Genomic DNA, 27,134 nt, shown 5'->3' on the forward strand with positions numbered 1-27,134 from the left:
ATAAAGGCTGATTAGACTTATGGGTCAATAGTTTCCTGGGTTGGTTGATGGACCCTATTTGTGTAAGAGGATTACTGTTGCTGTTCTCCACTCTGCTGGACAAAGGCAGTGCTCAGGCTATGGTTAAAGACAGTAACAAGTGGATCTACTAAACCTTGTTTTAGATTGTTTAGTAAGCAACCTGGGATGTTATCTGGTTCCATAGAGGCCATGTTTTTGGCTTTGGAGAGCACTTATATGACCTCTTCTTTGGAGATATATGGTAGAGGACTGGTGTCAGGAATGCTTTGGGGTATGGCTGGGGGGGGCAGAGGGGTGAAGTTATTGCCAAATCTGTCAGCTAGCAAGCTGACTATTTCCTCAGGTTCTGTGTGAGTGGTACCATCCACTATAAGTTCTGTACACAGCTGGGCATTCTCTTTTACATTTCAGACATAGTTAAAGAATGCCTTATGCTTGTCTTTAGTTAGGGATGCTAATTAAGTCTTGTAATTAGACTTAGAGGACTTTACAAGATATCTAATTTTCTTGTTCAAGCTGTGGAGGGTATTCTTCCTCTGTTGAGTAAGTTCCTTCTTGATCTTAGATATCAGTTTGTTTCTTTTATGTAACTTATTTATACTTACAGTCCACTGGGGTGGCTTGTTTTTTCGAGAGGACCTGGTCTTAAACCTGTCAGCTACAGCTGAGTCAATACCTTTGTTTATGTGGCTACCTAAGGCAGTCATGTACTTTTCTCCATAGGAGTAATTGTTGGCTGTGTTAGAGAACATTTTTCAGGTTTTTTCCTCCTGGGGGATGTCAGGTCTGAACTTTACTTCAAATGAGACTGATTTCTGGTCTGCCCTTACCAGGGAGGGCCACACACAGGGGGTAGTGCAGTGACCCTCACCATGCTGGTGAGCATTAGGTCTAGGACATTTGAGCCCCTTGTGGGGGTGCAGACCAATTGTTCTAGGGAATGTGAATGAACAAAATCCAGGAACATCAGAGTAATTGTTTTTGTGCTCCTGTGAGTTGTCCAATCAATGGAAGATTACTTGAAATCTCCCATGACCAAGGTGTTGGGCTGCATATTGAGCAACTCTAGCAAGTCCAGGTAGGTGGTGTGCTTCTTGGTTCATGGTGGGGGATCTGTAGCTAGTGATGATATTATAGGGTATTTTTGCTATAGTTATTTGGACCTGGAGTAGCTCAAGAGATTCGTACTGTTTCACCAGTCTCGAGGTGTATTTGGATTTAATGAAGATGAATACACCTCCACCTTTGGTTCTTTAATGCTCGTTTTCAGATATGAATGTGTGAAAGGCATTGTATCCTTGTGCGGCTGGGGTGCTCTCTGTCGCCTTGAACAATATCCCAGTGACTGCACAGGCATCAGCGTCTTCTAAGGTAAGGAGTGCTTCCAGGGAGTGCAGTTTACTGTTTCAGCTCCTAGCATTAAGCAACATGACCTTGAATGTGTCTTTAGTCAATGCATTTACATCAAATGTTTTGTTGTTTTGACATTGACTAAAAAAAAACACTATGGGGGAGGCAAGTGTCTTTGCCAGTATCCGAAAGCCGTGAAGAGACAGGTGAAGGCAATCTCCTTTAAGGTAGTGTGGTCTGTCAACCATGTTTTCCTAGGCTGTCAGATATTGGATTCCCCCTGGAGTAACACCAGAAGCTAAGCCAATAATTGAAATCAATCATTTTTTGTCTGTATTGTGGCATCATCATGGGTGAAGATAGAATGCTGATTAGGGTTAGAGACATACCTGCCTGGGACACAGTCTTTGAGTTTAGTCATGTCTCTCTTCATATAGTCCAGAGAAGTACATCTCAAGTCATTCACTCTAGCATGTACTACGAGAGAGTCATAATGGTAATTGTTGCTAAGTGACGTGTGTACATGTGTGATTTGATGGATCCTGGCACCAGATAGGCAGGTGACTGTGACCTTTTCCTTGTCCAACCTGGTGAGGGGCACATCTGTGTATCTTACTACTGAGTTGCCTATAACTAGGACATTAGGTTTTGAGGTGTATTGCCTTAGGGTCTTAATTGCTGAGAAACTAAGTGTGTTGTTATGTGTAGTGGCGGATTCTATTTGTGTACCAGTATGTGCAGGTTGTTTGCGCTTGGGAAGTCTCTGGTCTTTTGGTAGGCTCTTAGTGAGTACCTTCATGTATGTGGGTTCATGTGTCTTGACCTTATCTTGTGTGAGAGGAGAGGTGTGTGTGCTGACAACCTATTTGATGTCTTGTTTATTGTTATGTTAGAGGACTGATTCTAGTTTTGTGGTATAGTTCCAACTCTCATGTACTGTATTTGTTTGCTTTAGGATTAGTGGTTGTCAGTATATATATTGCTACATTGCCTCAGGATGCCTACATCAATCAGGCTGGCTGAAGAAATGTTTGGAAACTGACTGCTCATAGTAGCAGGTGATTCTTAATACTAATTTGGGACAGGGCAAATTAGATCAGGAATTGCTCTGGGATTAAGGGGACTTATTCTATACAAGATAAGGGATAAAAAGTGGGGCAACACTGCTCAGCGCTCAGCTGCATTGCCTGCAGAGCAGCAGGAAACCTCATAGGGTTTCGCTGACTGGTGTCTAGGGAAAAAATAGTTTCTAGGTGTTTGCCTCTATACAAGGCACCACTAAACCCCACCGCATGGTGTGCAGCTACTCATAAACATGAGACTTATATGCAAGTGAAATTAAACAGTTTTAAATCAGTCTGCCTAAAGTAAATCACACAATGATCCTTCTTTCAGCTATCCCCAGCTTAGACAAGGCTACATTCACACTATTTTGCCACAAGGGTGCAGGGCTGCCCTTCTTAATGTAAGATGGTTTGATCTGAGTTCAAGTGCATGAAAAACAAGCTAGGTTCAACAAGTCTGGATCTAGTCTATGCTAACTGAGCAATATTTTAGTGCAAAACAAGTGCAGATAATAAGCATGCACAAACAATAACAGTCAAAGAGGCACAAATTAATGCAGTAAAACTGCGAATTACAGATGAAAAGTGCAGCTCAAACCCCAAATTATCTTAATTTCTTGTTCTTAGCTTTGGATGGCTTGAATTCACGTATAAGCACTCTGGACCTCTGGGAAAGTATGCCAAACACAGAACAGCTCCAATCAATGAAGCTTAAACCAGAACAAAGACACTTAGAATAACAGACACAATAAGTCTTCAACCAGCACTTACCAGAATAGAAAGGTAGAGTCTACGTTCTTCTCCCACAAGAGTGTAAACCACAAACTTCTTTAATGTAAAATAACTAGCCTGAAGCTCAAGTGCTTAAACCAGAACTAAGTCACTTTTAGAATAATGGATACAATAAGCCTTCAGCCAGTAATTCCCAACTTAGAAGGATGTAAGCCACCCCTCGCCACAAGAATCTAGACAACAAACCTACCTTATGTAAGATAACTAGTTTACAGCCCAAGTGCTTATATCAAAATTAAGAGGCTTAGAATAACAGTTACAATTTAATCAGGCTACTAATAAGCAGTAGTAAATGCAACTGAACACTTTTAAGAATGTTGTTGTTGTGTCTTTTGGCTTTTCCCGGTTAGGGGTCGCCACAGCAGAACTCCGGTCCGCTAATGATTGGCAGTAGATTTTTACGTGCCGAATTGCCAGCCCTGACGCACAACCTTCAACGAAGGTACGCCCATTCATGCATGTCTCCACACAGAAGATGCTTTAGCTGAGAATCAAACAGGACAATGTCTTACTGTGAGGCGACAATGCTACCGCAGCGCCACCACCGCAGTTTTAAGAATAAAGTGGCAAAAAGCAAAATAAAGTAAGCTACTTTCACCTAGCTTTTAATCACAAATAAGAGATGGAGAACTTAGCTGCTGAGACATGTGTTGCTTCTCCAAGAGGCGGCAAATGAGATATAAGTTAGTCAGGGAGGATCACGGCAAGTAGGTAAGTGACGGCTTAAGGCTAGATTACTAGATTGGCTGGATCAGGTCCGAGCTGGGACTCATGGACCCATACATTGAAATGGACAGACTGAATAAATAGGATGCAGGTATATTAATTAGTTTTACTGAGCAAGGAGAAATCCCCTAAAAGGAGGGAGAGACTCCCACTGCCAAGTGTACCCCTGTTGAATGATTGAAAAAATCTGGTGCCACAAAGAAATGTGTAGACTCACTGAAAGGAAGAGATTGCCAATTGCCATGGAAGAGTGGGCTGCCTGAAGAGGAAAATACACATTCTGACTTTTTGGATTGCCCTTGACTTTGAAAGGATTCTCTTTTCTTTTTGGGCGCTCCTTGTCATTATTTTTTTAATATCCTGCTTGTTTGCACCATACATTTTGAATTGTTTTTTGAAAAAGTGGGTTGAGTTGGAAGGATAATATATATTTGCCTTACAAATTGAAGGTTAGAAGAACTGGGGCATCCCTTGAATCAGACTTCTCCCTCTCATCAAATCTCTTAAGCACCTCACCTGCAGAAGAACCAAGCAGAACTGCGCTGTCCAGGGAAGTATTTAAAATTTCAGTTTTAACATTTTCAAGAACATTCTGCAAACGTAACCTAGCAGATCTTCTCATGATTGATCCAGAAACAGCAGCCCTGGAAACAGTATCAGCAGTGTCACAAGAACACTTTAAGGCTTGTTTAATTACATGGGAATCAGATAAAAAAGACGCATTCAAACAGATTTTTCCTTAGAAGAGGGAATATTAGCAGTTAACTTTTTTCAAGTTGTCAGAAGACAGAAGTAAAAAGTTTAACATATGAATCTGACAGTTTAAAATTCTGAGAGTTAAAGTGGCAGAAGAATAAACTTTCTTCCCAAATTTGTCAAAAGTCTTTCGATCCTTGTCAAAGGGAATGGGATTAGCAAAAGTAAATTGTCTAACCAAAGCACATGGATAGATGCACAATAACACAGGGAAGGTATGCAGACTCCTCATTGGAAAAAACATAGCCAAGAACTCAACCATAGTGAAGCACTGTGAAATGGAAATGATACTCACTGTGATACAGTGGCAATGAACATTTAACTTAGCACACATCCTCTTTGTGCTAAACCACCAAATATAGACACTTATGTGTAAGGTCTACATCTGTGATGTTAATTGAAAGAAAATATGGCCAGTATGTTACTCTAAAATACACTGCAAACATGTCCCCCCCAGCACACAAGATTAATAGCAATGATGATGATATTTCTGCAAGAAAGACCAATAAATCAGCCAGCTTGTTATTCTTACTCTGCAACATGCACACACAGGCACACACACACACACACACACACACACACACACACACACACACACACACACACACACACACACACACACACACACACACACACACACACACACACACACACACACACACATGCACACACACGGACACACACGCACAAACACCCACTCACAAATTTTGCACTAATTTCAGTAAATTGCAATATATTGTGTAACACTGGTACTGCCACACCAGATCAGTGACTGCTGTCAAACAGCAGGGTTAAGTCAATTTTTTTACCTCACCGAGGAGTAATTCACATGTCACTGTCTCTGATTTCACACAACATCTGATTGTGCCTTATATTTTTGCTGTGTCCCTTGAAAAAAGTTTGACTTGCTGGTAAACCATTCAGGATTACAGACACTCAATAAATCTAAACATCAGAGTTTCAGACTTCATATTTCCCCCCAAAAGTGCATATCGATACAAACTTTATTATTCCATTAACTTTTTATGTGAACTAGAGTAATATTTTAAAAATGTTCCTGATGTTGAGCCTTTATTTTGCTTTTATTTTTAGCTCTGCCCAGAATTCTTGTACAAAGAAGTTGAGAGCTATCGTATCTGGTATTCTAGCCATATTTATCAAATTCCCTAAAAGAGAAAAACATCTCTGAAGATCGGAAGCATCAGCTCTTCCTAAAACTCCAAACTAAGCATTGCAATTGGTCACTTTGTGCTGCTGATCTCTAGTGCTTCCCTTGTTCACATCAACTCACTGATTACTGGCTTTCTCCTAACAGTGTCATATCACAACCCTGTTTTGGATAAAGAACATTATCAGAAAATTAATTTTCCCACTCATTTTTTTCCCAAACAGCAGCAGCTTTTGTGGGGTAAGGGATGATTAAGGGATGATAGGTACTGCCAGCTAAGACAATAGTTTTAGTGTTGAAAATTCCCTCAAGCAAGATTATATAAGTCAAGAGAACTATGTCCGTCATAAAACAGTTTTATGAAATTGCAAAGCCTGTTACTTGACAAAATACAATTACTATAAGCATTGACATCTTTGATTTTTAAAGGAAATATAAATAAGAGTTATTATTATCCATCTGGTTTATTAAGTACACAAGACTGTTGTACTAGCTTTAGTTGGTATGATAAATATGTTATAAAATATCAAAATAAGATAACTTGTCATGGTTGGGGGCCCTAAGACCAGGGAGGCTAGTGACTGCAGGGTTCGCTGGTGCCTAAAACTGGCTATGAAAGTGTATAAAACTCTTCCTCCCTTATTTTTCTGGTCTAGAAAGAAAATGGGAAGATGAAAAGCCTGGCTCAAAGTCAACTTTGAAACTACTTTAGGCACGAAAAAGGATTTGATCTAAAAGTTATCCTATCCTTGGGCAAGACTAGATACGACTCAGTTATAAGAGCAACTCAGATATGCTTCTTGCAGGAATGAGACAATGAGTAAGACTGCTTCAAAGTTAGCAGTTCGAATCAGCCTCATGAGTTGGTTTAAATGAAGAAAACATGTATGTTTCTCCTCAGCAAAATGAAGATCCCAGGATGGAGACACCTGTCTTCTAGATGGACAGATTTGTAAAATTACTTTCAAAAACTGTTTGACATCTTTCCTAATTGAGGCTGGGTAGAAAGGGGGGAGTTATAGGCAGAGAAGCAGATGTGGTAGAAAGGCAGAAAGGTGAATATCTAGAGAAGACTCAGAAAGTCCAGAGAATAATAGTTTGCACATATATAGTATAAACAGAGGTGTCTAGGCCTGAAAAGGGACCTGGTTCTTACACTGTCACCAACCAGAAAATATTTTCCACTTACCTATACATAATTTTCTGGTAGCTGATTTCTTTGTCTCTTTTAATGCCTGCTGAACGGTTCCTTAACAGCATTACAATTCTATTATTGAGGCATTGAGTTGAAGGAACTGAAGGTTGGAGTGTAGCAAACAACCTATCTTCTGTAAGCAAGTCCATCTTGTGAGGAAGCCTGTGGTAAATGCCCTTGGGAATTTTCAAAAAAAGAGAGACTCATTGATGCCTGTGCCAAAAGAGGATCACCAAAGTTAAACTTGGAGAGCCCTTCTGAATCTTTAGAAAAACCTTGGTTATCAGTGGAAAAACATACAGAAACATTTCCATCATGGGGATGAAAATGCATTTGTCTTCCAGGCGTTTGTACAAGGACTCCTTAAACAGAATTTCTTTACCTGTCTATTGTAAATGGAGGCAAACAGACCTACATGAGGACTTCCCCACAGATGGATCAATTCCTGGAAGACACCTGGGTGGAACATCAGTTTGTAAGGGTCGGGCCTTGCCCCTGCTCAGCTTGTCTGCAACATTTTGCTCTCACGCAATATAAGTAGCCTGTAGGCTAAATCCCAAGCTTCTACAGCTAATCTGCAAAGGGGGTAAGATCTGCCCCCCCCAATCTGTTTATGTTCCACATCACTGTGATGTTTTCTGTAAATCTGGTTCCCTCCTATTTGTTTATGTACCACATCACTGTGGTGTTGTCTGTAATTGCATACAGAGGGACTGGAATCCAAAGATGATTTAGAGATTTTAACATTTAGTAGGGTCATCATTTCTATGACATTTATGTGTTTCAGTCTGTCTTCCTTGTTCCACAGACCCTAAATTTTCACCCCTTGGATAAAGCTCCCCAAGTGTAGAAGCCATGAAACCCAGAATCCTGAAATATTCCCTGGCATATATCAGAGAATGGAGAATATCGGAAACTGTTACTTATTTTATTTTTTCCTGAGGAATAAAAGCAATCATAAGGAATGTATCCAGACGCTATCTATTTCATTTAATCAAACATAAAACTGTTTGAAATACAAAAAATATCTATCACAAAAAGATTGAAAACAATTTATTTAAAAAAAAAAAAAAAAAAAAAAGTTTTATTCTGGGGGACAAGTTCCCCTGCACCCATGACACACCCTGCCACTTATATATACCAATTCCGACATTGCACAAGGGCAAACGCTATCTTCAATGTACTGCGATCTCCCACATACAAATGCCAGCATTATTCTATTATTCTTTTGCCAGTATTTGTTCAATATTCTTAACATTTGAACAAGTGAACGTTCAGTCTAGTAAATGAATCCTATCCAAAAGACATCTTAGAAACAGTTATCCTGTGAGACTGAATGACACAAGACTTCTCTGTATTCACCTGAAATTCCAGATCAATATTTTTTTTCCACAAGCCAAAGATTCTTAATAAGCTGTAAAATAAATTGCACAAATAAGGCAGTCTTCTTAATATGGGAACATGTGAATGTCCTGTAATCCGCAATGGGCTACAATTGGAGAATGGCACTGTGTAAACACCCTCGAAGATATAGATAGACTGAAGGGTAAGGAAGAAAACTGAAAAATTAAACTAGACACAGAAAATCTTTAAAAAAAAAGTATGAAATCTTTGAGAATTGGATGACAAGTATCTTTTAAGTCCTGAGTTACCAAAAGTGACAAGAGGAATGAGAGGAAACAGAGACTGAAACCATTGTGAATTTTGAGACAGTAATGTCAAGGTCTGCAAAGAAAGGTGTAGGAAGGGTCTCCAGTTTTCTTCCTTCTTTTGTACCAGAAAGAGTCTTGAAAAGAAAAGAAATTGCTTTATCAAAGGTAGGAACAGGGAGGTTGGACTGGATGGATTTGGAGGAATCCTGAAAATGAGGTAGAGATTCCCATTGCTATTTGTAGCTCCTTTGAATGATTCTCAGGACACGGGTGTTTGAAGTTACATGGTGCCACAGATGGATGTGAAAACCTAGACTTTGGGACAGTTTTATAGAAATGCCAGTGTGGGGAAGTAGAAAACAAGAAGGACATATAGTCAGCTGCCTTTTTAGATTGTCTTTGGTTTTTGGGAGGACCCTCCTTTCTTTTTACAACCTCCCTGCCATTGCTTATTGAAATTCTGTTTGCCTATGTCCTGCTAAGACTGTTTATTTTGTTTCCTATATACAGATCCTGAACTGGAAGGAAAGCTCTTATTATATTTTGGCATGAAGTGCTGAAAAAAATAGGTGTAACCCCCTGACGCTCCAGAGATCTAAACCTTGTCATCACAGTAAACAAAACATGCTGGAGGGATAGGTTTCTGACCCAGAGACTCCCCAGACTCTGGAATAGACTGCCCATACATGTCAAGCAGAGTGCCTCTTTGGCCCTCTTCAAAAGGAACCTTGACGATTAGATGGGAGATAGGAAATTCACCCTGGGGATCACGTCAGTTGCCCTGCTAGACAGGGGTCCAGGAAAGTAAATATTGTGGGAGGAAATATCCAGGGAATTGTTATGGCTAGGCTTGTATAGACCCTAGGGCCAATAGCCTAGTACCAACCTATGAACCTATGAATGAATTAACTTTCTTCTTTCATCAAATCTTTTAAGACCCTCAGCAGATGAAGGAACAAATAAAACCGTTTTATCCAGCAGAGTATAAAGGAACTCAGATTTGACCTCCTCTCGTAAATTCTGGGACTGTAGCCAAACACATCTCATCACTTAGGGTTGAAGGCTGCTATTACGACAGCATCAGCATTGTGATAAGAACATTTAAGAGACTGTTTACTTACCTGAGGCACAGAAGATATCAAATGACTCAGAGATGTCTTAGTGTGTAAAGAAAAAATAGAACAATCAGCTTCCTGATATTGTCAAAGGAAGCCAGCAGAAACATGAACATGCAATCCTGAGAGTTCGCTGTTCTGAAAGCTACTCTAGATAGAGTATAAACTTTCTGCCCAAGCCAATCAAAGGAATAGGGTGAGCTGCTAAGAGACATTTAGCAGAAGCTAGTTTTGACAGAGGAATTACTGCAGGGTCTGATCTAAGGTTTGAAAAGATAAATGCTTGGGTCTGAGGACTTTATATAATTTAGCAGACTTCTGCTAGGCAGGAGGTTGACTGCCAGGCAAACTGCTGTCTGCCAAGAAAGCATCTTCTTATGCTAGCAACATGAGGAACAGCTGCAGGGTGAGAAAATAATCCACCAGTAACGAGTCATAGGATCTTTCTTTTTGCTCCCACTGAACTAACATCTTCATTTTGGCAACAGAATCAGAAAAGGATCACTCTTTACAAGGGGAATCTGAAGAAAAACTTTCCCCAGAATCAGATTCTCCATTTTGTGGGGTAGTAACATGAGAATCTCAATCTAAATCTAATTACTAACTTTCAGACTAAGAATCAGTATCCCTGAGAAAGGAAAATATTTTTCTTTTTGAATGCAGGTAAGACTCAAAGGGTAAAGACTGAAAGGCTTGAAATAAATATTTGGCAATACTCAGTTACTCTTCCCTGTCTATCCTGGGAAACAAGAAGAAAAATGCTAAACTTTATGTTTTCTTTGCTAGAAAATGACCAACCTGGAGGATGGTTCCTTCCCAGGAATTAATCTCCTTGGGGAGGTTTTGCTTTGTCATTTGTTGTTCTCTTCTCCAATACTGAGAATTGTGCTTCCTCTTGCCTGAAGACGACAGGACATGCCTATCTACTGGGCCTTAGTGGCTTCCCAAGGAGCAACACCAGAGGGAAAGAGAGAGAGAGAGAGAGAGGGCAATGAGTTGTTCGAGGTACCTGAAATGGCCACAACAGAGTCACTCATTGATGTCTTAGGTGAAGAGGAAGACAACTTTAGTACTGAAGACTCCTATACAATTTTCATCTTCTTGTACAGCACAAGGTTAGAACTGAACAGCCTGAAGTCTGATCTACACTCTACAGAAAAAAATACCTGACAAGTGGATAGCTGAGCTTTGAAGAGTTGGTGGTACAGTTTTAAGTTTTGCTCTAAAATAGGTAATAACAACCCCCAAAACCTAACCCCTCAACCCTAGCTATAACTTCTGAGAGAAAACATTTTTTTTCACAAAAATTATATTTTTCAAAGGAATTTCCCAACAGGGAACCTTGCTTAAGAAGATAATTTATTTATTATTTTATTTTATTTTATTTTACATTTGTTTACTGGGGAGGTCCGGCTGGACAGAGCTGTCTGTTTTCAATGGAGGCCCAGGGAGAAAGTCTCCAGAACAATTGCTATCATACTATACATAAGATATTTACACATTCAGTTATAAAAATATAGCAGATAATAACATATGATTGTATAAGATATTTACATAAGCAAAGTGGTTTAGACATACAATTAAAAGTATAGCAGGTAGTAACATTTGATTGTTGTTCATACAGTATGTTTAGTAGAGATAATCTTGAAGATGTAATAAAGATAAGACGAGAAAGTAAAAACTCAAAAAGGAGGAGAATACAGACAGGTTCATATGAGGCACATTGACATTTTAAGGGAAAGCATTTCAACTAAGTCTAGAGGAGAGTTAGTGGTTATAGATGGGGCAGTGTGGAGTAGGCGGCAATGAGCTGGTAACTAACAAATAATATATAATGCAGAAAAAAATAAGATTTTAAATAAACTCTTTAGTGACAACCACTAAAAACATAAGTCCTAGCTTTAAATAATAATTTCTGACAAAAAGGCAGATTTTACTTCACAAATATTGATTAAATGGAAGGTATTCCTACACTGATGAAATGACAGGTGATCCCAATGGAATACTTACCTGCCCGGCCTTGTAGAAGTGCATACTGACCATTGATTACTTGAAGCTCATACTGAAGCATGAACTTCGACAGCAAGAAAGTTCTGAAGGTTTGGATCCCTAACCACTGAGTGTGTACTGCTCTCCTCAGGCTGTGGGAAGGTGTCCGGTTGTTATATCCTTGGCAGGATATAAGCAATACAACCGAGTCTACTGCAACAGTGATCTAATGAAGAACATCTGAAAACTGTCCTTAAAAGAAGAGGTATTGCTAGTTAATCCTTTTGCTAATAAATTGAAACCAAAATAAAACAGTTATTTATATATAAGTAAATCTTACATATCCTAACTATATTTTACAGTGCTGACATATTATCTTACCTTTTTATGACTGAATTACTTATTTTTCTCAGTAAATCACCTTTTCTTACAGAATTCATGAAGTATGAGTCAATTTATTTTGTCATGCTCATCATGAATATTGCAGGCAGCAGAGTGGCTCACTGGATAAGGCTTCAGCCTCACAGCCCAGGGTTTTATCCTTACCTCTGTTTATTGCTTGTGTAAGTAGTCTGGTTTCTTGAATACTCTGGTTTTCTTTCAGAAATGTACTGATTAATTAACTGCTCTAAGTCATCCATATATATTGTATTTATCGCTGCCCTTGTGGCCTCAGTAAATGATAAAAATGGTCTGCAGTGGACCAATTCACTTAACCTTTAAACAGCTAAATAAATTTAAAAAAAGAGTTGCTTATAGCCCTTTTTCTGTTCTTTTAGTACTGAGATATTATAATGATTTATAGTGTATTTACAATTAAACAATTAATTGTTAAAAAGTGAGAGTGAAAGTGGGACAGAGAAGCAGGAAAGACAAAAAGGAACCGAGAAATATTAATATTTGGTTTCCTTGCAGTAGTAAATATCAGGCAGCTCTTGGGTGCTTATTTCTCTGTCCTTTATATTGAGTAGGGATTATTATTTATGCAAGCTCCTTGTGGGGTCTTTATCTCTGCTTTGAAAACTTAACTCTTTCATCTGTTGGTACAGCACATCTGCCATCATGACTGTCAGTTCTCCTGTCTGTTTTTCTTGACTGCTGTTACTGAATGGTGGTGGTGGTAATCTGCTGTTACTGGATGGTGGTGGTGGTAATTTGCTGTTACTGGTTGTTGTTGGTGTTGGTAATTTGCTGTTACTGGATGGTGGTGGTGGTAATCTGGTGTTACTAGATGGTGGTGGTGGTAATTTGCTATTACTGGTTGTTGGTGGTGGTAGTAATTTGTTGTTACTGGATGGTGGTGATGGTAATCTGCTGTTTCTGGATGTTGGTGGTGGTAATTTGCTGCTACTGGTTGTTGTTGGTGGTGGTAATTTGCTGTTACTGGATGGTGGTGCTGGTAATTTGCTGTTACTGGATGGTAGTGGTGGTAATTTGCTGTTACTGGTTGTTGTTGGTGGTAGTAATTTGCTGTTACTGGTTGTTGGTGGTGGTGGTCATTTGCTGTTACAGAAGATGGTGGTGGTAATTTGCTGTTACAGGAAGGTTGTGGTGGTAATTTGTTGTTACTGGTTGTTGTTGGTAGTGGTAATTTGCTGTTACTGGATGGTGGTGGTAATCTGCTGTTACTGGATCGTGGTGGTGGTAATTTGCTGTTACTGGTTGTTGGTGGTGGTAATTTGCTGTTACTGGTTGTTGTTGGTGGTGGCAATTTGCAGTTACAGGATGGTGGTGGTGGTAATCTGCTGTTACTGGATGGTGGTGGTGGTAATTTCTGTTACTGGTTGTTGTTGGTGGTGGTAATTTGCTATTACTGGATGGTGGTGGTGGTAATCTGTTGTTACTGGATGATGGTGGTGGTGGTGGTAATTTGCTGTTACTGGTTGTTGGTGGTAATTTGCTGTTACTGGATGGTGGTTGTGGTAATCTGCTGTTAATGGATGGTGGTCGTGGTAATCTGCTGTTACTGGCTGTTGGTGGTGGTGGTAATTTGCTGTTACTGGATGGTGGTGGTGGTAATCTGCTGTTTCTGGATGGTGGTGGTGGTAATTTAATGTTACTGGTTGTTGGTGGTGGTAGTAATTTGCTGTTGCTGGTTGTTGGTGGTGGTGGCAATTTGCTGTTACAGGATGGCGGTTGTGGTAATTTGCTGTTACTGGTTGTTGTTGGTGGTAATCTGCTGTTACTGGATGGTGGTGGTGTTAATTTGCTGTTACTGGTTGTTGTTGGTGGTGGTAATTTGCTGTTACAGGATGGTGGTGGTGGTAATTTGCTCTTACTGGATGATGGTGGTGGTAAACTGCTGTTGCTGGATGGTGGTGGTAATTTGCTGTTACTGGCTGTTGTTGGTGGTGGTAATTTGCTGTTACTGGTTGTTGGTGGTATTGGTAATTTGCTGTGACAGGATAGTGGTGGTGGAAATCTGCTGTTACTGGTTGTTGTTAGTGTTGGTAATTTGCTGTTACTGGATGGTGGTGCTGGTAATCTGCTGTTACTGGATGGTGGTGGTGGTAATTTGCTGTTACTGGTTGTGGCTGGTGGTAGTAATTTGCTGTTACTGGATGGTGGTGGTGGTAATATGCTGTTACAGGATGGTGGTGGTGGTAATTTTCTGTTACTAGTTGTTGGTGGTGGTGGTAATTTGCTGTTACAGGAGATGGTGGTAGTGGTAATTTGCTGTTACAGGATGGTGGTGGTGGTAATTTGCTGTTACTGGTTGTTGTTGGTGGTGGTAATTTGCTGTTACTGGATGGTGATGGTGGTAATCTGCTGTTACTGGATGGTGATGGTGGTGGTAATTTGCTGTTTCTGGTTGTTGTTGGTGGTGGTAAATTGCTGTTACTGGTTGTTGGTGGTGGTGGTAATTTGTGGTTCATAGGTTCATACTAGGCTATCTGCCCTAGGGCATTTATAAGCCTAGCCAGTGTGTGTTTGGCTTTCGCCACCCATTTTAAATGAATTTTGCTATGCCCGTTTTCGAGGTTAGTATACTGTGCCTCTGCATAACAGTGACACAGACGTGATACCCGGGGTAAACCTACGATCTCCCATCCACTCATCAAGATTCCTCTTGAAGAGAGTCAATGAGGGACTCTGCCTAACCTGGACTGGGATTTTATTCCAGAGTGAAGGGAGCCTCTGGGTTATGAATCTGTCCCGCCAGCATGTCCTATTTATTTCAGTGCTGATGTTCAAGTCTCTCGAGCGCGTAGCTTGATGGGATTTGGATTTTCTGAGGTGCAGCATGTCCATTAAGTCCGGATTGGACATGGCTTTATATGTCAGGCACAGATCGCCTCTGAGCAGGCGGTATGCCACTGAGTAGAGCTGGAGTTTCTTTAACTGGGCAGTATATGGCATCTGTTTGAGCCCTTTGATCCTCTTGGTGAGGTACTTTTGGGGTCTTTCCAGTTGCTGCAGGTGTCTGGTAAGGTAGATCCCAAAAGGGGCATTGTACTCAATTATGGGCCTGATGAGGGATGAGTAAAGAGGCATGATGACCTCCCCTGATCTAGATGTGAATCCCTTCATGATTAGGTGGGCTGTATAAAATGTTTTTCTAACCACTTTGGCCACGTGGTTTTCAAATGAGAGATTGCTATCAATTTGGGTCCCCAGGTCCCTAATTACTTCTTCCGTACTTAATGGATTACCACCTATTTGGTAATTTGTGGGCACTTTGTTTTTGCCAAAAGGGATGACTATACACTTTTTGGTGTTTAGCTTGAGGCCATGGCTCTGGCACCAGTTGTCTGTTTCTATGAGGCCATTTTGTAGGATGCTTGTGTCAGCTGGAGAGTTGATTATGGCGCCCAGTTTGCAGTCATCTGTGAACTTGGTCAGCCACAGTCCTTTCGTGTTGGCCTGTACCTCCGAGAAATATATACCGAACAAGAGAGGTCCCAGGACTGAGCCTTGTGGGATGCCACTTGTACCTGGTTTGGAGTCTGACATGGCTCCAGCAATTCTAACCATGTGAGTTTTGTCCTTGAGTCAGTTTGCAACCCATCTAGTGACATAGGGGTTTATATTTAAGCTGGTGAGCTTATCTATAATGCCCGAGTGGGGTATTGTATCGAAGGCTTTTGCGAGGTCCAGGTAGGCTGTGCAGACCACCTTCCCCTCGTCAATGGCCTTGGAGACTGTTTCAAAGAAATTGACCAGGTTTAAGAGGCAGGATCTGCCCTTAACAAAGTCAAACTGGGTAGGATCCAGTGTCTGTAGGTCCCCAATATCTTTATTTATGAGGTCCATGATTATCCTTTCCATAGCTTTGCAGACCAAGCTAGTCAGGCTTATTGGGCAATAGTTTCCAGGATCCGTTGAGGCACCACCTATGTGGAGAGGGACCACTGTTGCTGTACGCAACTCTTTGGGTACATATCCTGTAGTAAGGCTGAGATTGAACAGTAGTTTTATGTTTAGGTTTAGCTCTTCTTGGAGTTCATGTAGAACGCAGCCTGGGACACCATCTGGTCCCATTGATGCTGTGTTTTTTGCTTTGGAGAGGGCAGATCTTACCTGAGCATCTGAGATTTCAGGGGGGCAGCACTCTGCTGGGATAGATATTTGCCCTTTTGGTGGGGAGGGGGGGGAGTTTGCACAGAACCTGTCAGCTAGGATGTTGGCAATGTCTGTGGGTTTGGTGTATTTTTTGTCATTTTGGACTAATTCTGAGCATATCTGGGAATTCCCACCCAGGTTCCTAACATAACTAAAGAAAGCCTTGTGATTATCCTTAGTGTCCTGTGCAATTTTTCTCTCGAAGCTGGCCTTAGATGATTTTATGAGTGCCCATAATTTTTTGCTAATACTGATCAGAGATGCCTTCCCTTTTTGGGATTTTGCTCTATCATGTAGTAGCTTCCTCCTTCTATTGTATAGTTTGTTTATGGCTGGGGTCCACCAGACAGGACGCCTGCCTTTGGAGGATTGGGTCTTAGTTTTATTTGGGATTGCATGATGCATGCATTCCTGAAGGTGTTCATAGAATGCATTTATAAAGGATTCTGCGGTCTGGGCCGTATTTTCCACAGGCCCGGGGGCTTTGAAGGATTCCACCTCGGTTTTGAGGAGTGTGAAATTTGCTTTAGAGAAGTTTTTCACTGTGTTTTTTTTCTGGGCAGGGGGTGGGGTCAGGATGTGAATATCCACTGAGATTAGTTTATGGTCTGATCTTACCAGTGAGGGATACACTTCTGGTCTGGAGCATAGAGCCCCCATGTTGGTGATGATCAGGTCCAGTATGTTTTCCCCTCTTGTGGGAGTGGTATCAAGTTGTTCCATAGCATTTGAGTTTATAAATTCTAGGAACCTTTGGGCTAGGGTGTTGGAGCTAGAGTAATGCTCCCAGTCTATGTATGGGTAGTTGAAGTCACCCAATATAATGGTGTTTGGAAAGACCTTCATGTTTTCCAGTGTTCTCAGGAAGGCTGAGAGGGATTCCTGGGTTTGGGAGGGTGGTCTGTAGCAGGCTATAAACTGGAAGGCAGTTTTACCCACTGTTAGTTGCACATGGATAGTCTCTGATGCTTCGTGCTGTGCAACCAACCTGGAGGTGTGGGCATCTTTGACGAATATTGATACTTCCCCTTCTTTTGTGGTTTGGTCCAAGTTTTGGGGCCAAAAAGCATGGTATGAGGTATAACCTGGTAGTGCTGGGGTGCTCTCGGGAGCCTTGAACCAGGTTTCTGTTACTGCACAGATATTGATGTTCTCCGTGCTAAGGAGAGTTTCAAGTGCATGCATCTTGAAGTTTAGACTTCTGGCATTGAGTAGCATTGCTCTTAGTTTCTTATCCCTTGTGATACCTATGGAGGTAGGTTTGTCTTTTGAGCCTTGCCTAAAAAAGGCACTATGGGGGTGGCAAGAGCCTTTGCCAATATCTGAAAGCCCAGGAGTGACAGGTGCAAACCGTCCCTAGCAAAGCATCGTGGCTTGTCGAGCATGTCATCCCAGGCTGGATCCCCTTTGAATGACACCAATACTTAAGCCAATTGTTGAAATTGATCATCTTGTCTTCATATTGTGGCATCATTCTTGGTGAGGGTAAGATGCTACTCAAGGTCAGGGTCATACCAGCCTGGGCTACATGCTCAGAGAGCTCCTCTATGTCTCTTTTCATGTAGTCCAGGGAGGCACATCTCAGGTCATTCACACCAGCATGGACAATGACTGAGTCATATTTGTACTTGCCTTGGAGTGACCTGAGTGCTTGTGTTATGTGGCAGATCCTAGCGCCCGACAGGCAGCTCACCATGACCTTCTCCTTGTTCAGCCTGGTGAGTGGGACGTCAGTGTGCCTGATGATAGAGTCACCTATTACAAGTGTATAAGGTGTGTTGTTTAGCCTTAAGGGCTGTGACTGCTTGGCACACTGGCTTTGTGAGCTATGTGTTGCACGTGTTTTGTTTTGGGGTAGCGGTTGCTTGGGTGTCTGCTTTGGAGGTCTCTGCTGCTTAGGCAGATTTTTATTTAGAGCCTCTGAGTATGTTTTTGTGTGTTTATGTGTTTGGTTTGCTGTCGTGGTAGGTCTATGTGAGACTGGAATTGTAGTGAGTGTGGTTTCCTTCTCCTCCTGACTGGTTACACCAGTACTGAGTTGAGAGAGCTTAGCCTCCAGTTTGACTATATGGTTGCATCTCTCACATGTGTTGGAATTTGTTGGGAGGAGGAGAGGGTTGTCTGTGTACATGAGGCAGTTGTAACATTGCCTCAGGATTCCCAGATTCACCAGCTGGACCAGAGAGGAGATTGACAACTGACCTTTGTACATGCTAGAATAGTATTGGGAATTCCTTTATAATTGAAAAAAAGGGCCAATGGGGAACAAGTTACTCAAGGAGAGTTTGTGAGGGTGCAGTGCTTTTAATTTTTTAGTGCTGACTTATATAATTGCTTTAGTGAGCAAGTGCCAGGCTTTAGAGTAGGAATAGGGTGTTTATTATGAGAACTAGATCAGTTCTAAGGGAAAAAGTGAAGAGCAGACTTTGTGGAGCCGAGAATGGTTTAAACCCAATTAAGCGGAGCTGCCTGATGCTGCGTTATGTGCAAAATCGTGCAAAGCCACGCCAAAGCGGGTTTTATACAGGGGGACTTGAAAGAGCTAGAAAATTGCCCAAAACAGCCAATAGACTATCAGATTCTTGTGCTGGGAACACTCCTCGAGGGATAGATAGGCTGATCTAAGCTCCCCACTGCCACTGGTGAACAAAGAAGCCTCCCTTTATCCAAGAAAGGAAATGGGCAACACAGGAACTTTCCAAAAGTCCAGAATACAGCAAAGCCTGTATTTGGACTACTCGAGGTCAGGAAAGATGGGAAACAAGGATAATTGTTTTGTTTTTTTTTTCTTTTTTGCAACAAACAGCAGGAAAATGCAATAAATATGTAACACAGGCTAGTGCACTTGAGTGTGTAGCCTCAACAGGTAAATGCAACAAACAGGACAAACTTTAAAAGTGCATGTGCAAAAACAACTGTAAACAGTTTAAAACAGTTCAAGAAGCAGAAATACTTGCAGTTTAGCTAGATCGGACAGTCACCCAGGTAGTAGCAGGAAAAAAAAACACTTTTACCAGGTTATCAGTCGCTCTTTTAGCCTCTCTGCTGCTAGCACCACTCTGCAGGACCATGAGGAGCTTGACTGAATAGTAACAAGTGCAAAAACCGCGCCAAAGCGGGTTTTATACAGGGGGACTTGAAAGAGCTAGAAATTAGCCCAAAACGGCCAATAGACTACCAGATTCTTGTGCTGGGAACACTCCTCCAGGGATAGATAGGCTGCTCTCAGCTCCCCACTGCCACTGGTGAACAAAGAAGCCTCCCTTTATCCAAGAAAGGAAATGGGCAACACAGGAACTTTCCAAAAGTCCAGAATACAGCAAGGCCTGTACTTGGACTACTCTAGGTCAGGAAAGATGGGAAACAAGGATCTTTTTTTGTTTTTCTTTTTCTTTTTTGCAACAAACAGCAGGAAAATGCAATAAATATGTAACACAGGCTAACACACTTGAGTGTGTAGCTTCAACAGGTAAATGCAACAAACAGGACAAACTTTAAAAGTGCAGGTGCAAAAACAACTTTAAACAGTTTAAAACAGTTCAAGAAGCAGAAATACTTTCAGTTTAGCTGGATCGGATAGTCGCCCAGGTAGTAGCAGGAAAAAAAACACTTTTATCAGGTTATCAGTCACTCTTTTAGCCTCTCTGCTGCTAGCACCACTCTGCAGAACCATGAGGAGCTTGGCTGAGTAGTAACAAGCGCAAAAAAACATGCCAAAGCGGGTTTTATACAGGGGCACTTGAAAGAGCTAGAAATTATCCCAAAACAGCCAATAGACTACCAGATTCCTGTGCTGGGAACACTCCTCCAGGGATAGATAGGCTGCTCTAAGCTCCCCACTGCCACTGGTGCACAAAGAAGCCTCCCTTTATCCAATAAAGGAAATGGGCAACACAGGAACTTTCCAAAAGTCCAGAATACAGCAAAGCCTGTACTTGGACTACTTTAGGTCAGGAAAAATGGGAAACAAGGATACATTTTTTTTGTTGTTGTTAGTGGATGGTGGTGGTGGAAATCTGCTGTTACTGGATAGTGGTGGTGGTAATCTACTGTTTCTGGATGGTGGTGGTGGTAATTTGCTATTACTGGTTGTTGGTGGTGGTGGTAATTTGCTGTGACAGGATGGTGGTGGTGGTAATCTGCTGTTACTGGTTATTGTTGTTGTTGTTGGTAATTTTCTGTTACTGGATGGTGGTGCTGATAATCTGCTGTTACTGGATGGTTGTGGTGGTAATTTGCTGTACTGGTTGTTGGTGGTGATTTGCTGTTACTGGATCGTGGTGGTGGTAATATGCTGTTACTGGCTGGTGGTGGTGGTAATTTTCTGTTACTGGTTGTTGGTGGTGGTAATTTGCTGTTACTGTTTGTTGGTGGTGGTAATTTGCTGTTACAGGAGATGGTGGTGGTGGTAATTTGCTGTTACAGAATGGTGGTGGTGGTAATTTGCTGTTACTGGTTGTTGTTGGTGGTGGTAATTTGCTGTTACTGGATGGTGGTGGTGGTAACCTGCTGTTACTGGATGGTGGTGGTGGTAATCTGCTATTACTGGCTGTTGGTGGTGGTGGTAATTTGCTGTTACTGGATGGTGGTGGTAATCTGCTGTTACATGGTGGTGGTGGTAATTTCTTGTTACTGGTTGTTGTTGGTGGTAGTAATTTGCTGTTACTGGTTGTTTTTAGTGGTGGTAATTAGCTGTTACAGGATGGTGGTTGTGGTAATTTGCTGTTATTGGTTGTTGTTGTTGGTGGTAATCTGCTGTTACTGGATGGTGGTGGTGGTAATTTGCTGTTACTGGTTGTTGTTGGTGGTAATTTGCTGTTACTGGATGGTGGTGGTGGTAATATGCTGTTACTGGCTGCTGGTGGTGGTAATTTTCTGTTACTGGTTGTTAGTGCTGGTAATTTGCTGTTACTGTTTGTTGGTGGTGGTAATTTGCTGTTACAGGAGATGGTGGTGGTGGTAATTTGCTGTTACAGGATGGTGGTGGTGGTAATTTGCTGTTACTGGTTGTTGTTGGTGGTGGTAATTTGCTGTTACTGGATGGTGGTGGTGGTAACCTGCTGTTACTGGATGGTGGTGGTGGTGGTGGTAATCTGCTATTACTGGCTGTTGGTGGTGGTGGTAATCTGCTGTTACTGGATGGTGGTGGTGGTAATTTGCTGTTACTGGTTGTTGTTGGTGGTAATTTGTTGTTACTGGATGGTGGTGGTGGTAATATGCTGTTACTGGCTGCTGGTGGTGGTAATTTTCTGTTACTGGTTGTTGGTGGTGGTGATTTGCTGTTACTGTTTGTTGTTGGTGGTAATTTGCTGTTACAGGAGATGGTGGTGGTGGTAATTTGCTGTTACTTGTGGTAATTTCCAATTTGCTGTTACAGGATGGTGGTGGTGGTAATTTGCTGTTACTGGTTGTTGTTGGTGGTGGTAATTTGCTGTTACTGGATGGTGGTGGTGGTAACCTGCTGTTACTGGATGGTGCTGGTGGTAATCTGCTATTACTGGCTGTTGGTGGTGGTGGTAATTTGTTGTTACTGGATGGTGGTGGTAATCTGCTGTTACTTGTTGGTGGTAGTAATTTCTGTTACTGGTTGTTTTTGATGGTGGTAATTTGCTGTTACAGGATGGTGGTTGTGGTAATTTGCTGTTATTGGTTGTTGTTGGTGGTAATCTGCTGTCACTGGATGGTGGTGGTGGTAATTTGCTGTTACTGGTTGTTGGTGGTGGTGGTGGTAATTTGCTGTTACAGGATGGTAGTGGTGGTAATTTGCTGTTACTGGATTGTGATGGTGGTAATCTGCTGTTACTGGATGGTGGTGGTGGTAATTTGCTGTTACTGGTTGTTGATGGTGGTGGCAAATTTCTGTTACTGGATGGTGGTGGTGGTAATCTGCTTTTACTGGATGGTGGTGGTGTTAATTTGCTGTTACTGGTTTTTGTTGGTGGTGGTAATTTGTTGTTACTGGATGGTGGTGGTCATAATATGCTGTTACTGGATGGTGGTGGTGGTAATTTGGTGTTACTGGTTGTTGTTGGTAGTGGTAATTTGCTGTTACTGGTTGTTGTTGGTTGTGGTAGTAATTTGCTGTTACAGGATGGTGGTGGTGGTAATCTGCTGTTACTGGATGGTGGTGGTGGTAATTTGCTGTTACGGTTTGCTGATGGTGGTGGGAAGTTGCTGTTTCTGGATGGTGGTGCTGGTAATCTGCTTTTACTGGATGGTGATGGTGGTAATTTGCTGTTACTGGTTGTTGGTTGTGGTGGTAATTTGCTGTTACTGGATGGTGGTGGTGGTAATTTGCTGTTACTGGTTGTTGGTGGTGGTGGTAATTTGCTGTTACTGGATGGTGGTGGTGGTAATCTGCTGTTACTGGATGTTGGTGGTGGTGGTAATTTGCTGTTACTGGTTGTTGTTGGTGGTAATTTTCTGTTACAGGATGGTGCTGGTGGTAATTTGCTGTTACTGGTTGTTGGTGGTGATAATTTGCTGTTACAGGATGGTGGTGGTCGTAATCTGCTGTTACTCGATGATGGTGGTGGTGGTAATTTGCTGTTACTAGATGGTGGTACTGGTGATCTGCTGTTACTGGATGGTGCTGCTTGTAATTTGCTGTTACTGGATGGTGGTGCTGGTAATCTGCTGTTATTGGGTGGTGGTGGTGGTAATTTGCTGTTACAGGATAGTGTTGCTGGTAATTTGCTGTTAGTGAATGATGGTGGTGGTAATTTGCTGTTACAGGATAGTGGTTCTGGCAATTTGCTGTTACAGGATGGTGGTTGTAATTTGCTGTTACAGGATAGTCGTGCTGGTAATCTGCTGTTACTGGATGGTGGTGGTTATTTGCTGTTACTGGATGGTGGTGGTGGTGGTAATTTGCTGTTACTGGATGGTGATGCAGATAATCTGCTGTTACTGGATGGTGGTAATTTGCTGTTACTGGTTGTTGGTGTTGGTGGTAGTTTGCTCTTACTGGATGGTGGTGGTGGTAATCTGCTGTTATTGGATGGTGGTGGATCAGCCCTACTGAATGTATAACTCACAAAATATGTCAGAAACGTATTTCTGGTATCAAGGCTTACTTAAATGATTTCTTACATGCAAAATATAAAACAAAGCACTCAGAATTCTCAAAACAAATTTCTAAGTAAACAAAATGTCTGAAACTGTGGTATATTGAAAAAAAATATTTGGATGACTACGGAAAATGTATGAAGTAAAGTCCGAATCACATAAAGTATATAAAATAAGGGAAACAACCACATTTTTTCGCTATGTGCTACTTTTTTGCATTAATTAAAGCTATTCAAAATATCTGAAGTATACAAAGTGTTCACACGTTTCTGCAGTATTACAGTACCGTTAATTCACAAAATACAGCCATTTCAAAGCATAATTCACAGTGTACAGTATTTTGAAGAGTGTATTGTGTATTTGAATGTTATTACAAGCACTGGCTGTGCATGTATGTTTATAAGCAATCACAAGCACCACTTTGTCAGTGTGTTTAAGCATACTTTGTTGGCATGGCAGAAGGCTTTCATAGACCAGCTCTACTTGTATTTGATAATAATATTGCAGAGAACTGGACAGTGTTTGAGCAAGAGTATGATATTTTCATACAAGCTGCATTTTCTGATAAAGATGCACAAACAAAGGTATTTATACTGCTTAATTTATCTGGTTCAGAAGCCACTGAAAGAGAGCATTCATTTGTATATGCACCTACTGTGTTTGCAGGTGAGGGGGAAAACCGCCTGATAGTGGTACCGTCTGAGTCAAGAAAAGACCACAAGTGCTTAAAACATAAATTTAGAAAAATGTGTAACCCCCAAATGAATATTACAATGGAAAGGCACTTATTTTATACAAAAGATCAAAAGCCTGGGGAAACATTTGCAGCATATATAACTGACTTGAGAAACAAAGATAAAATGTGCAAATTTGGTGATTTAAGGGATGAGTTGATTAAAAAAAGACTTGTGTGGGGTATTAAAGATGGTGCTGTGAAAAAGATTTTGCTTCATGACAGTGATTTAATTTTGAATAAGGCCATTGAGATTTGTCAGATATATGAGCTCACAGAAAAGCACACAAATATGCTTTCAAATGAGAAATGCATGCTTCCAGTATCTTCTAGTGCTAATGTTGATAGTGTGTAGCATGTGGTTAAAAGAAACAGGCCCAAGCACATGGCAGCAACTATAAACCCTGCAATAGTCACTGGAAAACCCTGTAGCTTTCTAGCAAATTCCAGAATCCACACAGTCTCAGTGAGGCACAAGAGTGACTTAGCAGACAAGCAAAAGAGTGGGTGTATATGCTCACCTAGCCTCATAGTCAGCTGTCATAACTGTGGTGCAAACCATGAATGCAAAAGAGAAAAGTACTTAGCTTTTGGTCAACAATGCCACAAATGCAATAAGTGAAATTATTTCAAAAGGTTTTGTAAATCAAATAAGGGAAATTATTTTATTAAAAGAGAATATTCAAGGAGACATGTTTATCAATTAGAAAGCTGTGACTCTACTTTTTATGTTGATGGTGTCTGTGCTTAATGAAACAGTCAATGCAGTAGATTTATGGGTAAAGAATGAAGTATTTTGTACTGTTCAAATAAATGGAAAACCCATAGAGCTCAAAGGTGACACAGGCTCAATGTGCAATGTTATCTCAGAAGATACATTTGCTAGAATATGTGCTGGTGAAAAGCTTGATTTGGCAAAGTGTGTGAAGCTTGTTGCTTATGGTGGTGAAGAAATTCAACTGACAGTTCAGTAGGGCTTTCATGTTACTCTGCTGGGAACAGCTATGACTTGCAATTTTTCATAGACAAAAGGCACGTACAGTCATTATTAAGCATCAGAGACAGTTTGAAAATGGGTGGCCGCAGTGGTTAGCATTGCTGCCTCACAGCAAGAGGTTCTCTGGTTCGATCCTTGACTGGGGTGCCTTCTGTGTGGAGTCTGCATGTCCTCCCTGTGGTCGTGTGGGTTTCCTCCGGGTGCTCCAGTTTCCTTCCACATCTCAAAGACATGCTGTAGGTGGATTGGATACTCTAAACTGGCCCTAGGTGTGAGTGTGTGTGTGTGTGTGTGTGTGTGTGTGTGTGTGTGTGTGTGTGTGTGTGTGTGTGTGTGTGTGTGTGTGTGTGTGTGTGTGCCTTCCATGGAAGGTTGGGTGCTGGGCTGTTTACTCAACACCGTAAAACTCCACTGCCAATCATGAGCTGACAGGTGATCCGCTGTGGCAACCCCTAACCGGGAAAAGCTGAAAGAAGAAGAAGAGACAGTTTGAAAATGGGACTACACAATACATATTAGCCCCAGTCCCTAACAACCACATTTGAAATAAAGGTGACACTTTTTCCCCATATAAAGTGATAGTTTACATGGGGATCCCCAAAGAGAACCAAGGCTGTCAATCAACTGCAAAAGACATCTAATAAAAGAATAGTGTAGCTTTGAAAATGTTGTCTTACCTCATCACAGAGAAGTTAAGGTTTGAGATACAACTTTTAGTGACTGCAACCAGGCACTTTAGCCTCAGCCCCTAGCAGTCAGATTTGAGAGAAAATAACACCTTTTTTACCACAAAAGTGATAATTTACATGGAAATCCCCACAGGGAACTGCAAAAGACATCTGAAAAGCAGATATCAGAGCTTGGAAAATTCAGACTTACCTCCTGCCAAAAAATTTACTTTTAAGGTAAAACGTTTTAGTGATAACCACCAAACACACTATCCTCAGCCCCTCAAAACACTGTACTGCAGAAACAACACACTTTTCCTCACAAAATACGATAACTAAAAAAGAAATCCCCTAGGTGCCCAGGACCAGCTGTTAGTCAAAAAAAGGTATCTGACAACAGGTTAGAGTTATTAAAACACTTGAGAGACAAAAATTAGGTTATGATCTAAAACTGTTTAAAGACAATGCCAAAAGCAAAACTCCTAGCCTCTAGTTCATTTTCCTTTTTCAAAAACAGACATTTTCAAAGAATTCCTCTTGGTGAACCATAACTGAAAATATACGATTCTGAGGTAAAACTTTTAGTGAAGGCTACTAAAAAGACCAGCTCTGGCCATGAGCATAAATTACTGACAGAAAAGAAACATTTTTCTTCCTTAAAATAATGAAGTGGAAGGTAGTCCTCAAAGGGGTGCTGTATTTGCCCAGCCATATAGAAGCACTAACCAGCTGTTGATCACCTGAAGCTTACAGAGGAGCACATACTTTGATGGTATGACATCTTAGTACTCTAGGCATTGACTTTACACTGCTTTCCTTGTGCTGCACAGTGGCCAGGGCTAATTGAAGATGCCCTAAAGCACTGTAAGCTGTTTGGCTGGTCAATCCTTGATAGGATGTCCTGCATAGCTTAGGCTACTACAACAGCGATCTTATGAGGAACATCTCTATTTTTCAGCTATGCAATTGATAACCCAGATGTTTACAGAAGGTGTGCTGGGATAAACCCTGCTGACTATTCGTTACTGAGAGTCATTTGTTTTGCCTTCTTTTTTCTATTAGCAGATCTGTTGATTTGATTTGTACGGTGATTAGGGCATGTTCTGCTTTTCTGTGTTTTTTCTCTACATCAGAAAATAATATATCAAACAGTAACCTGATCATGTTTCTATTTTCTAACTCCCTCTCTCTCTGGACTTAACGATTTTGTATTATTTGGTGGTCTACTTATGCAGGTCTGCATAGTACATCTCAGTTCTAGCATTTGCTGACTTGGG

At 41.3% G+C, this 27,134-nt stretch overlaps 1 protein-coding gene across 1 annotated transcript in view; it reads right to left on the minus strand.

The window, feature by feature from the left end:
• The window catches only part of STAB1 (stabilin 1), a 2,761,215-nt gene that overhangs the window by 1,053,211 nt on the left and 1,680,870 nt on the right, over positions 1-27,134 (minus strand). Inside the window, exons 48-50 of the mRNA XM_044078505.1 lie at positions 22,381-23,147; positions 21,334-21,620; positions 13,551-14,504 (exon numbers count right to left, since the gene is read on the minus strand). Of these exons, the coding sequence (XP_043934440.1) occupies positions 13,551-14,504; positions 21,334-21,620; positions 22,381-23,147 (2,008 nt within the window). The remainder of the gene's footprint in view (positions 1-13,550; positions 14,505-21,333; positions 21,621-22,380; positions 23,148-27,134) is intronic.

Source organism: Protopterus annectens, chromosome 7.part1, assembly GCF_019279795.1.
Source record: "Protopterus annectens isolate FY-2018-M chromosome 7.part1, PAN1.0, whole genome shotgun sequence".
Lineage (NCBI taxonomy): Eukaryota > Metazoa > Chordata > Ceratodontiformes > Protopteridae > Protopterus > Protopterus annectens.